At 62.4% G+C, this 12,702-nt stretch overlaps 1 protein-coding gene across 23 annotated transcripts in view; it reads left to right on the top strand.

Annotated features, from left to right (window-relative positions):
- PLEC (plectin) overlaps positions 1-12,702 on the top strand; it is a 127,049-nt gene that overhangs the window by 69,519 nt on the left and 44,828 nt on the right. For 19 of the 23 annotated variants that reach the window (XM_086875451.1, XM_086875435.1, XM_086875426.1 and 16 more), the window contains 2 exons: positions 366-3,746; positions 4,268-10,760. In XM_086875451.1, the coding sequence (XP_086731577.1) occupies positions 366-3,746; positions 4,268-10,597 (9,711 nt within the window). In that variant the 3' untranslated portion in view covers positions 10,598-10,760. Of the gene's footprint in view, positions 1-365; positions 3,747-4,267; positions 10,761-11,747; positions 11,880-12,702 lie in introns of those variants that run through there. The other 4 variants (XM_086875561.1, XM_086875550.1, XM_086875571.1 and 1 more) reach the window with 2 other exon arrangements.

Here is a 12,702-nt window from a genome sequence, read left to right as displayed (position 1 = left end):
AGCCCCCTCGCAGGGGCAGCCACGGTGGTGATGTGCACGCTGCTCGCATCGTCTTCATCGCTTGGGCTCCGCTCGCTCTCTGTCCCTTCTCTCTGGAACGTGGCTTCCCGTGCTGCTGTCTGGCTCCTGTTGCCTGTCTGGCTGTGCTGTCGTGTGTCCCCTGTCGTGCCACACATCTTCTGGAAGCTGGCGTCACCGGCTCGTGCGGTGGCCCGGGGGCCGAAGCCATTCCACGCACATCTGCCATCCCTCCGCTGTCTCGGCAGTGCGTGGCTGGGCCAGCATCGAATCCATGGCGCGATCGCATCCCTTGTGATTTGTCTCTCTCTCCCCTCTCTGTCCCCTGCACCCTCTTTCCCCTCCAGAAAGCCGCCGAGAAGCTGAAAGAGGAGGAGAGGAAGCGGCTGGCGGAGGTGGAGGCGCAGCTGGAGAAGCAGCGGCAGCTGGCCGAGGCCCACGCCAAAGCCAAGGCACAGGCGGAGGCGGAGGCGCGGGAGCTGCAGCTCCGCATGCAGGAGGAGGTCACCCGGCGGGAGGTGGTGGCCGTGGATGCCGAGCAGCAGAAGCAGAACATCCAGCAGGAGCTGATGCAGCTGCGGCAGAACTCGGACCACCAGATCAAGTCCAAGGTGAAGCTGATCGAGGAGGCCGAGTACAACCGCAAGAAAGTGGAGGAGGAGATCCGCCTCATCCGCCTGCAGCTGGAGAGCACCGAGAAGCAGCGGGAGAGCGCGGAGACGGAGCTGCAGGAGCTGCGGGCACGTGCCGAAGAGGCCGAGCGGCAGAAGCGGCAGGCACAGGAGGAAGCCGAGCGCCTGCGCCGGCAGGTGAAGGAGGAGAGCCAGAAGAAGCGGGAGGCGGAGGAGGAGCTGAAGCGCAAGGTGCAAGCCGAGCGTGAAGCGGCGCGGGAGAAGCAGAAGGCAGTGGCGGACCTGGAGCAGCTGCGGCTGCAGGCGGAGGAGGCTGAGCGACGCATGCGGCAGGCAGAGGCTGAGAAGGACCGGCAGATCCAGGTGGCCCAGGAGGTGGCCCAGCGCAGCGCTGAGGCCGAGCTGCAGAGCAAGAGGCTTTCTTTCGCCGAGAAGACAGCGCAGCTGGAGCTGTCGCTGCAGCAGGAGCATGACGTGGTAGCCCAGCTGCAGGAGGAGGCTGAGCGGCTGAAGAGGCAGCAGCTGGAGGCCGAGCACTCGCGGGAGGAGGCTGAGAAGGAGCTGGAGCGCTGGCGGCAGAAGGCCAACGAGGCGCTGCGCCTGCGGTTGCAGGCCGAAGAGGTGGCCCACAAGAAGTCGCTGGCACAGGAGGAGGCCGAGAAGCAGAAGGAGGATGCAGAGCGCGAGGCCCGCAAGCGCGCCAAGGCAGAGGAGGCCGCCCTGCGGCAGAAGGAGCTCGCGGAGGAAGAGCTGGAAAAGCAGCGGGAGCTGGCAGAGGGCACGGCCCAGCAGAAGCTGGTGGCCGAGCAGGAGCTGATCCGGCTGAAGGCGGAGATGGAGAACGGGGAGCAGCAGCGCCTGCTCCTGGAGGAAGAGCTCTCACGGCTGAAGGGGGAGGTAAACGAGGCCATCCAGAGGAGGAAAGAGCTGGAGGAGGAACTGGCCAAGCTGCGGGCAGAAATGGAGGTCCTGCTGGAGAGCAAGGCCAAGACGGAGGAGGAATCGCGCTCCAGCAGTGAGAAGTCCAAGCAGCGGCTGGAGGCGGAGGCCAACAAGCTGCGGGAGCTGGCCGAGGAGGCCGCCCGCCTGCGCGCCCTCTCCGAGGAGGCCAAGCGGCAGCGGCAGCTGGCAGAGGATGAGGCCAGCCGGCAACGGGCCGAGGCCGAGCGCATCTTGAAGGAGAAGCTGGCGGCCATCAACGAGGCCTCACGGCTGAAGGCAGAGGCGGAGATCGCGCTGAAGGAGAAGGAGGCCGAGAACGAGCGGCTGCGGCGGCTGGCGGAGGATGAGGCCTACCAGCGCAAGCTGCTGGAGGAGCAGGCGGCCCAACACAAGCAGGACATTGAGGAGAAGATTGCCCTGCTGAAGCGCTCCTCGGAGAGCGAGCTGGAGAGGCAGAAGGGGCTCGTGGAGGATACGCTGCGGCAGCGGCGGCAGGTGGAGGAGGAGATCCGTGCCCTCAAAGCCAGCTTCGAGAAGGCCTCAGCTGGCAAGAGCGAGCTGGAGCGGGAGCTGAACCGCATCCGTGGGGAGGCGGAGGAGGTGCAGCGCAGCCGGGAGCAGGCAGAGCGGGAGGCTGAGCGGCAGCGGGCGCTGGCGCTGGAGGAGGAGGGCCGGCGGCGCGAGGCCGAAGAGAAGGTGCAGGCCATCCTGGCGGCCGAGGAGGAGGCCGGGCGGCAGCGGCGGCTGGCCCTGGAGGAGGTGGAGCGGCTGCGGGCCATGGTGGAGGAGGCGCGGCGACAGAAGGAACTGGCGGAGAAGGAGTCAGAGCGGCAGATCCAGCTGGCACGGGAGGCGGCGCAGAAGCGGATTGCGGCGGAGGAGAAGGCGCACCTGGCTGCCGTGCAGCAGAAGGAGCAGGAGCTGCTGCAGACGCGCCAGCAGGAGCAGAGCCTCCTGGACCGGCTGCGCGAGGAGGCCGAGCGGGCCCGGCGGGCGGCTGAGGAGGCCGAGTTTGCCCGTGGCAAGGCCGAGCAGGACGCCAGCTTGTCCCGGCAGCGCGTGGAGGAGGCTGAGCGGCTGAAGCAGCGGGCAGAGGAGGAGGCGCAGGCCAAGGCACAGGCACAGGCGGATGCGGAGAAGCTGCGCAAGGAGGCCGAGCTGGAGGCCGCGAAACGGGCGCAGGCAGAGCAGGCGGCCCTGCGGCAGAAGCAACTGGCCGATGCCGAGATGGAGAAGCACAAGAAGTTTGCTGAGCAGACGCTACGGCAGAAGGCACAGGTGGAGCAGGAGCTGACCAAGGTGAAGTTGCAGCTGGATGAGACAGACCACCAGAAGGGCATCCTGGACGAGGAGCTGCAGCGGCTGAAGGAGGAGGTGACGGACGCCGTCCGGCAGAAGGCCCAAGTGGAGGAGGAGCTCTTCAAGGTCCGGGTGCAGATGGAGGAGCTGGCCAAGCTGAAAAGCCGCATTGAGGAGGAGAACAAGGCGCTGATCCTCAAGGACAAGGACAACACGCAGAAGTTCCTGGCGGAGGAGGCAGAGAAGATGAAGCAGGTGGCAGAGGAGGTGGCCCGGCTGAGCGTGGAGGCGCAGGAGGCCGCCCGCATGCGGCAGCTGGCTGAGGACGACCTGGCGCAGCAGCGGGCGCTGGCGGAGAAGATGTTGAAGGAGAAGATGCAGGCGGTGCAGGAGGCCACGCGGCTGCGGGCTGAGGCTGAAATGCTGCAGAAGCAGAAGGATCTGGCGCAGGAACACGCCAAGAAGCTGCAGGAGGACAAGGAGCAAATGCAGCAGCGCCTGGCTGAGGAGACCGAAGGCTTCCAGAAGACACTGGAGGCCGAGCGCCGGCGGCAGCTGGACATCACAGCTGAGGCTGAGCGCCTCAAGCTGCAAGTGGCCGAGATGAGCATGGCCCAGGCCAAGGCTGAGGAGGAAGCCAAGCGGTTCAAGAAGCAGGCGGAGGAGATCAGTGAGAGGCTGCATGAGACGGAGCTGGCCACACAGGAGAAGATGACGATGGTGCACACCCTGGAGATCCAGCGGCACCAGAGCGATGAGGACGCAGAAAAGCTGCGGAGGGCCATCGCTGACCTGGAGAAGGAGAAGGAGAAGCTGAAGCAGGAGGCAGCGCTGCTGCAGCAGAAGGCAGAGGAGGTACTGGGCTGTGGGTCTCCCGTAGTGGTGGCGGTACACAGGGAGGCTGTCCCTCTTCCCAGCCAGCCCACACCATCCCTGGGCAGGTGCCCGAGGACTGTCACTGGGGATGGTGGGGCAGGATCCCCTGTGCAGGTCAGGGATGCGCGTAGAGTTGGGGGCAGTGGAACAAACCCCTCAGGCAGCGTCGGAGCAGGACCCCGAACCCCTGGAGCTGTGGAGGTGGGATCCCCATCGCCTGGGCCGGCTCTTCCACCCCGTGGCGTGTCCTGCCGTGTTCTTCTCTGTGCCCGGCTCCCAGCCTTAGTGTCGGGGCTTCCCTTGTGTCCTTCCCCTGCTCATCCTGCCCCATGCTGTGTGTGGCTCCCTAACCCGGCTCTGCTCCTTAACTCCTACCTGTTGTAGGGAGTGTGTGGGTGACTCTGTGCCTCCCCTGCCTCCCGTCCCCCTGCCTCAAACCACCCTCAGTCCCCCACTGCCTTCCTGGGTGTCTGACCACGCTGTTCTCTCTCCCACCCCAGATGCAGGTGGCCCAGCAGGCTCAGCTCCGTCAGGAGACGCAGCTCCTGCAGCAGAGCTTCCTGACGGAGAAAGATGCCCTGCTGCAGAAGGAGAAGTTCATTGAGGAGGAGAAAGCAAAGCTGGAGAAGCTCTTTAAGGATGAGGTGAACAAAGCCCAGAACCTGAAGGCAGAGCAGGAGCGGCAGCAGCAGGAGATGGAGCAGGAGAAGCAGCAGTTGAAAGCTATGTTAGATGAAGCTAAGAAGCATCAGAAGGAAGCTGAGGAAAACGTCAGGCACAAGCAGGAGGAGCTACAGCAGCTGGAGAGGCAGCGACAGCAGCAGGAGAAGCTTCTGGAAGAAGAGAACAAGAAGCTGAGGGAGAGGCTCGAGCAGATGCAGGAGGAGTACAAGGCTGCCCTGGCCCAGCGACGGGAGATCATGATCCAGACAGATGACCTGCCTGGGGAGGTGGTTACCACAACGCAGCTGCTGGACATCAAGGCTGTGCCCAATGGCCGGGATGCAGTGGATGGCTTAGCCCAGAATGGGGAGCCGGAGTTCGCCTTTGACGGCATCAGGCAGAAGGTGTCGGCAGAGAAGCTGGCTGATGCTGGCATTCTGAGCAGGGAGAGCTTGGACAAGTTGGCGAAGGGAGTTGTGAGTGTGGGCGAGCTCTCTCAGAGGGAGGATGTCAAGAAGTACCTGCAGGGCAAGAGCAGCATTGCTGGTTTGCTGATCAAACCCTCCAACCAGAAGATGAGCATCTACGAAGCCATGAAGAAGAAGCTGCTGAGCCCAGGCACAGCCCTGGTGCTCCTGGAGGCACAGGCCGCTTCTGGCTTCATCATTGACCCCGTGCGGAACGCGAGGCTCTCGGTGAACGAGGCGGTGCGGGAGGGAGTGATCGGGCCAGAGCTGCACAACAAGATGCTGTCGGCCGAGCGGGCCGTCACCGGCTATAAGGATCCGTACACAGGTGACAAGATCTCCCTGTTCCAGGCCATGCAGAAGGATCTCATTGTCAGGGATCACGGCATCCGCCTGCTCGAGGCCCAGATCGCCACCGGCGGCATCATCGATCCTGTCAACAGCCACCGCCTGCCCGTGGAAGCCGCCTACAAGCGCGGCTACTTCGATGAGGAGATGAATCAGGTCCTGTCTGACCCCACTGACGACACCAAGGGCTTCTTCGACCCCAACACTCAGGAGAACCTCACCTACCTGCAGCTCATGGAGCGGTGCGTGACTGACCCGGACACGGGGCTGTGCCTCCTGCCCCTCACCGACCAAGCAGCCAAAGCTGGAGAGCTGGTCTATACTGACAAGGAAGCCAAGGATGTCTTCAAGAAGGCCACAGTGACAGCACCGTTTGGCAAGTTCCAAGGGAAGACGATGACCATCTGGGAGCTCATCAACTCTGAATACTTCACTGAGGACCAAAGGCGGGACCTGATCCAGCAGTACAGGACTGGCAAGATCACGGTGGAGAAGATCATCAAGATCGTCATCACGGTTGTGGAGGAAAGTGAGAAAAAGAGCCAGATGTGCTTTGAGGGCCTGCGGGGCCCCGTGCCCGCTGCCGAGCTGCTCGAGAGCAAGATCATCAACAAGGACCTCTACAACCAGCTGCACCAGGGCAAGAAGTCCATAAAGGATGTGGCAGAGATGGAGTCCGTACGGCAGTACCTGAAGGGCACGGATGCCATCGCTGGTGTCCTGGTGGAGTCTACGGGCCAGAAGCTCACCTTCTACGAGGCCCTGAAGAGGAACTTGCTGAAGCCAGAAGTTGCCCTGTCCCTGCTGGAGGCACAAGCTGCCACCGGCTACATCATCGACCCTGTGGGTAACAAGCTCTTCTCTGTGGACGAGGCGGTGAAGGCTGAGGTGGTGGGGCCAGAGTTCCACGAGAAGCTGCTGTCGGCAGAGAAGGCAGTGACTGGCTACAAGGATCCCTACACAGGTCAGACGGTTTCCCTCTACCAAGCGCTCCAGAAGGGCCTCATCCCCAGCGACACTGGGCTCCGGCTGCTGGACGTCCAGCTTGCCACCGGTGGCATCATCGACCCCGTCAACAGCCACCGGCTCCCGCTTGAGGTCGCCTACAAGCGCGGCTACTTTGACGCGGAGATAAACAAGGCTCTGTCTGAGCTCCGAGACGATGCCAGGGCTTTCTACTGTCCCAACACCCAGGAACACCTCACCTACGCCCAGCTGCAGAAGAGCTGCCACCGCGACAAGCAGACCGGCCTGTGTCTGCTGCCCCTGTCCGACAAGGCGATCCAGTCGCAGCAGGAGGAGGTCTACACCGACAGCCAGGCCAAGGAGTGCTTCGACAAAGCAACCATAGAGGTCCCGGTGGGCAGCATGAAGGGCCAGACAATGACCATCTGGGAGTTGATCCACTCCGAATACTTCACAGAGGAGCACAGGCGGGAGCTGCTCCGACAGTACAAGACTGGCAAAGTGACAATCGAGAAGATCATCAAGATTGTGATCACCATCATCGAGGAGGCAGAGACCAAAAAGCAGGAGAAACTGACATTCAGCGGTCTGCGTGCACCGGTGCCAGCCAGCGAGCTGCTGGAGTCCCGCATCATCAGCAAAACCCAGTACGAGCAGCTGAAGGAAGGCAAGAAATCAGTGAAGGACCTCTCTGAGACAGACGCGGTGAGGAGATTCCTGCACGGCAGTGACTGCATTGCCGGTGTCTATGTGGAAGCCACCAAGGAGAAGCTGAACATCTACGAGGCCATGAAGAGGAACCTGCTGAGGCCCAGCACTGCCGTGGTCCTCCTGGAGGCCCAGGCAGCCACTGGGTTCTTGATTGACCCTGTGAAGAACCGTAAGCTGTACGTCAACGAGGCGGTGAAGGCTGGCATCGTCGGGCCTGAGCTGCACGAGAAGCTGCTGTCGGCTGAGAAGGCTGTCACGGGGTACAAGGATCCCTACTCGGGCGATACCATCTCCCTGTTCCAGGCCATGAAGAAAGGGCTTATTGTCAAGGAACACGGCATCCGCCTGCTGGAGGCCCAGATCGCCACCGGCGGCATCATCGACCCCGTGCACAGCCACCGCCTGCCCGTGGAGGTGGCCTACAAGCGTGGCTACTTCGACGAGGAGATGAACCGGACCCTCTCCGACCCCACCGACGACACCAAGGGCTTCTTCGACCCCAACACTCAGGAGAACCTGACGTACCTGCAGCTGAAGGAGAGGTGCATCGAGGACCCCGAGACGGGGCTATACCTGCTGCCTCTGCGGGAGCCTGAGAAACCAAAAGTGGTGGAAACCACTCACATGTACACAGAAGCGGAGACACGGAAGGTGTTTGAGGAGACACAGGTGGACATCCCTGTGGGCAGCCGGGCAGGCTCCTCCATGTCGCTGTGGGAGATCATGCACTCGGACCTGCTCCCTGAGGAGCAGCGTAAACATCTCATGGAGGAGTTCCAGTCGGGCCGCGTGTCCAAGGAGCGCATGATCATCATTATCATCGAGATCATCGAGAAGACTGAGATCATCCGGCAGCAGAACCTCACATCCTATGACTACGTCCGGCGCCGCATCACAGCCGAGGACCTCTACGAGGCCAAGATTATCTCACAGGACATCTACAACCTGCTGAAACAAGGCTCCAAAACCTTCCGGGAGCTCCTGGACGTGGAGACTGTCTGGAAGTACCTTTACGGGTCGGGCTGCGTGGCTGGCATCTACATCCCCTCCTCCAAGCAGACACTCAGTGTCTACCAGGCGCTGAAGAAGGGGCTGATTAACCCCGAAGTGGCCCGCTCCCTCCTGGAGGCCCAGGCAGCCACCGGCTTCATTATTGACCCCACGAAGAATGAAATGCTGACTGTGGATGAGGCAGTGAGGAAGGGCGTGGTGGGGCCAGAGATCCACGACCGGCTCCTGTCTGCTGAGAGGGCTGTGACCGGCTACAGAGACCCATACAGCGAACAGAAGATTTCCCTCTTCCAGGCCATGAAGAAAGATCTCATTCCCAGCGAAGAGGCCCTCAAGCTCCTGGACGCCCAGATCGCCACCGGCGGCGTAATTGACCCTCACTTGGGCTTCCACCTGCCCCTGGAGGTGGCCTACCAGCGGGGCTTCATCAACAGGGAGACGTACGACATGCTGTCGGAGCCCAGCGAGGTGCGCAGCTACGTGGACCCCTCCACAGACGAGAAGCTCAGCTATACCCAGCTGCTGAAGCGGTGCCGGAAGGACGAGAACTCCAGGCTCCTCCTGCTCCCGCTCTGCGACACACGGAAGCTCACCTTCCGGGGGCTGCGGAAACAGATCACCGTGGAGGAGCTGGTCCTCTCGCAGGTGATGGATGAGGCCACAGCCCAGCGCCTCCAGGAGGGTCTCACCTCTGTTGAGGAGGTCTCTAAGAACCTGAAGAAGTTCCTGGAGGGCACCAGCTGCATCGCTGGCGTCTTTGTGGACTCCACAAAGGAGCGTCTGTCCATCTACCAGGCCATGAAGAAGGGGATCATCCGGCCCGGCACTGCCTTCGAGCTCCTGGAGGCGCAGGCGGCCACGGGCTACGTGATTGACCCCATCAAGGGCCTCAAGCTGACAGTGGAGGAAGCTGTGCGCATGGGCATTGTGGGCCCCGAGTTCAAGGACAAGCTGCTCTCCGCTGAGAGGGCCGTCACTGGCTACCGGGACCCCTACACCGGAAAGCTCATCTCCCTCTTCCAGGCTATGAAGAAGGGTCTGATCCTGAAGGACCACGGGATCCGCTTGCTGGAGGCACAGATCGCCACGGGAGGCATCATTGACCCTGAGGAGAGCCACCGCCTGCCCGTGGAGGTGGCCTACAAGCGGGGCCTCTTCGATGAGGAGATGAACGAGATCCTGCTGGACCCCAGTGACGACACCAAGGGCTTCTTCGACCCCAACACAGAGGAGAACCTCACCTACCTGCAGCTCATGGAGCGGTGCATCACAGACCCAGAGACTGGCCTCTGCCTCCTGCCTCTGAAGGAGAAAAAGCGGGAGAGGAAGACCTCCTCCAAGTCCTCCGTCCGCAAGCGCCGGGTGGTGATCGTTGACCCGGAGACGGGCAAGGAGATGTCCGTGTACGAAGCTTATCGCAAGGGCCTCATAGACCACCAGACTTACCTGGAGCTGTCAGAGCAGGAGTGCGAGTGGGAGGAGATCACCACCTCCTCCTCTGATGGCGTGGTGAAGTCAATGATCATCGACAGGCGCTCGGGCCGCCAGTATGACATCGATGATGCCATTGGCAAGGGTCTGATTGACCAGTCAGCCCTGGACCAGTACCGCTCGGGCACCCTCTCCATCACCGAGTTTGCTGACATGCTCTCTGGCAACATGGGTGGCTTCCGGTCACGGTCGTCCTCAGTTGGATCCTCCTCCTCCTACACCGTCAGCCCAGCCCTGTCACGGACCCAGATCTCCATGTGGACTGACCCAACCGAAGAGACTGGGCCAGTGGCAGGCATCCTGGACACGGACACTCTGGAGAAGGTGTCCATCACCGAGGCGATGCGCCGCAACCTGGTGGACAACATCACAGGGCAGCGGCTGCTGGAAGCCCAGGCCTGCACCGGGGGCATCATCGACCCCAACACTGGTGACAAATGCACCGTCGCTGACGCGGTCACCAAGGGCCTGGTGGACAAGATCATGGTGGACCGCATCAACCTGGCGCAGAAGGCCTTCTACGGCTTTGAGGACCCGCGGACCAAGACAAAGATGTCGGCGGCGCAGGCACTGAAGAAGGGCTGGCTGTACTACGAGGCCGGGCAGCGGTTCCTGGAGGTGCAGTACTTGACAGGGGGCCTGATCGAGCCCGATGCCCCGGGCCGCGTCTCCCTGGACGAGGCGCTGCAGAAGGGCACCATTGACGCGAGGACTGCCCAGAAGCTGCGGGATGTCAACACCTATTCCAAGTACCTCACCTGCCCCAAGACCAAGCTCAAGATCTCCTACAAGGACGCCATGGACCGGAGTATGATCGAGGATGGGACCGGCCTGCGGCTGCTGGAGGCTTCCTCCCAATCCAGCAAGGGCTACTACAGTCCCTACAACATCAGCAGCGCCGGCTCCACCTCCGGCTCGCGCTCGGGCTCTCGCACCGGCTCCCGCTCAGGCTCCCGGCGTGGCAGTTTCGACGCCACCGGCTCCGGCTTCTCCATGACCTTCTCTTCCTCCTCCTACTCCTCCTCGAGTTTCGGGCGCAGATACGCGGGGGGCACCCAGGGCGCCGTGGAGGTGGCTGCCCTTGCCCTCGCCCTGGCCTCATCCAGAAGCTGTGGGTGGGAGGCGAGCAGGGAGAGCTCCGGGGCGTGTGAGCCCCTGCTCCACGTGGCCTGAGACCTGCCAGCCCCCCGAGGCGCTGCCTCACCCGCTCCGCATGTGGCAACGCTGCTGGCTAATCACTAGTATTTTTTTTTTAATTTTGAACCTCCACTCTTCTCCCAAAGCAGTGCCTCAAGTTTAACCAAAAAGACAAGACTAATAAATTAATATATGAGAATGTGCTGACAGTGTTTGTATATTAAGAGACAAGAGACAACACACACTACCCTCCCCACCCTGTGCCCCAGGAGCCGGACACTGTTCCTGCTCCTGGCTGCGCCAATCCCGCCGCTGCTCGCACACGGCGCAGCCGAGCCGGACACCAGGAAAACAGTTCCCTGTTTGGATCTAACCACTTAGCACTCTTTTGTAATTAACCTGCCGGCTTCAGCCCCTGCACCCCAAAGGAGGAGACTGCCTTGGCCCCGTGGTGCACCCCACCGCAGCTGATGTGCCAGAGGAGGACATTGCAGGCTCCTCGGCACTGGACAGCCAGACACACCACACCAGCCCTGAAGCTGCTGCCTGGACCCCTTCCACATGTCCTCACTGCAGCGAGGAGGGGGCTCTGCACCCCAGCCCCCGAGCTGCCCCATCTCCCTGCCTTGGCCTCCCGGCACGTCCCCACCACCACGCCGCGGAACCGGTGCCCCAACCGTAAGTGCCGCGCTGGCGCTGCCCGGTGCTTCCGCGCCACGCGGGGGGACCTGCCTCCGCTCGCCGCTTCGCCCGCCGAGGGGCTTCGCTGCGTGCCTGCCTCCGCCAGCCCACCCGCTCACCCGGGACGCGCCTGCCGCGGTCTGTCTGTCTGTCTCTCCGTGTATCTGGGAAGTGCTTCTGCTCGAGGTCGATTTCCTCACACTCACGTGGCTCCATCACCTGTTGGCAGGTGTCTGCCAGAGCCCGTGCCCCAGCCTGGCTCTGCGCAGCTCCTGCACGCAGACCCCCCCAGAGCCGTGGGGGTTTTCCTGGCCCTCACAAAGGCTGTGAGGGCCGTGGGACTCCTGCAGCACAGGGTGGGCCACGGGGTGCTGTAGCAGCCTGACACACATTCTTGTTAGAAATAGGCAGATTTCTGTAAAACCGGCCTCCTTCTCCTCCTTCGCGGTAATTCCATGGCCCTGGCTCCCCCTGTGCCGGCGCTAACGCGCTCTCTCTCTGGCAGACGTCTTTTTCCAGTCCCAACAAAGACCTCCCAGTGCCGCTGGGCGAGCTCCTGAGCTGGGTCTCCGACATCAGCAGGTCGTGGATGGGCTCGAGGGAGGCGGCAGCTGCTCGGCCGTGCTCACCAGCACAGGTAACACCGCCCTCCCCGCTCTGTCCCGGTCCCACAGAAGGTGCGCGGCACTGACGGCCGGGCTCGGTGCCTTCATTTCATGGATTGTTCTCCCCGTCTCATCCCATCTTTTCTGTTCGCTTTGTTGTAGTGTGGCTGGATGTCCATACCACCTCCCCTCATCGCCGCCGTGGAGCCCGTCCCCCGCCCTGAGGCCGGTGGGACCGCGCCTGAGGACACAGGGACCTTCTCCCTCACCCTTTGCACTTGCCAGAGTCCCCGGCCAGAGACTGGGGCCACAGTGCCCGAGCAGCCAATGGCCCGAGAAACACCCACAGGGTCACCACAGGGCCCCCACTCGCCCCACACAGTCCCTCCTCCCCAGGGATGGCCTCGTGGTGTGGTGTCGGGCTCACTGCGGATCTCCAAAACATCTCCTCCTTCCCACCTGCTCTCATCTGCCTCCTGTAAATCCAGTCATGTTACCCTCCGCCTCTGGTGTCATTATTGCTCTCATTACCCCGTTTGGCTTTGCATGAGGTGCCTCTGTGCGCAGCTCCAGGACAGTCCTCGCTCCCGGGGCCCCCCGCACCCCGACCATCACTCACCGGGACAGGGGGGCTCCATCGATGACACAATCACATCTCTTTTTGGGGACAAAACACTAAACTTGTACATACCACGAAGTGTCTGTAAAAGAGCAGTGTGGACCCAGGGCTCCCCTGCAAGGGCAGTAAAGGAGAATCCTCTGAAACCAGCCGGCAGCTCTGCGTGATCTGTTCGCCCCCTGGCCTTGCCACCGTGGCCGTGGGCTCCCGTTGCCTCCTGCAGCTTCAGGCCATGG

Source organism: Cyanistes caeruleus, chromosome 1 (genome assembly GCF_971803275.1).
Source record: "Cyanistes caeruleus chromosome 1, bCyaCae1.hap1.1, whole genome shotgun sequence".
NCBI lineage: Eukaryota > Metazoa > Chordata > Aves > Passeriformes > Paridae > Cyanistes > Cyanistes caeruleus.
Note: the sequence above shows the minus strand (reverse complement) of the source record. Positions and strands in the feature narration are given on the sequence as shown.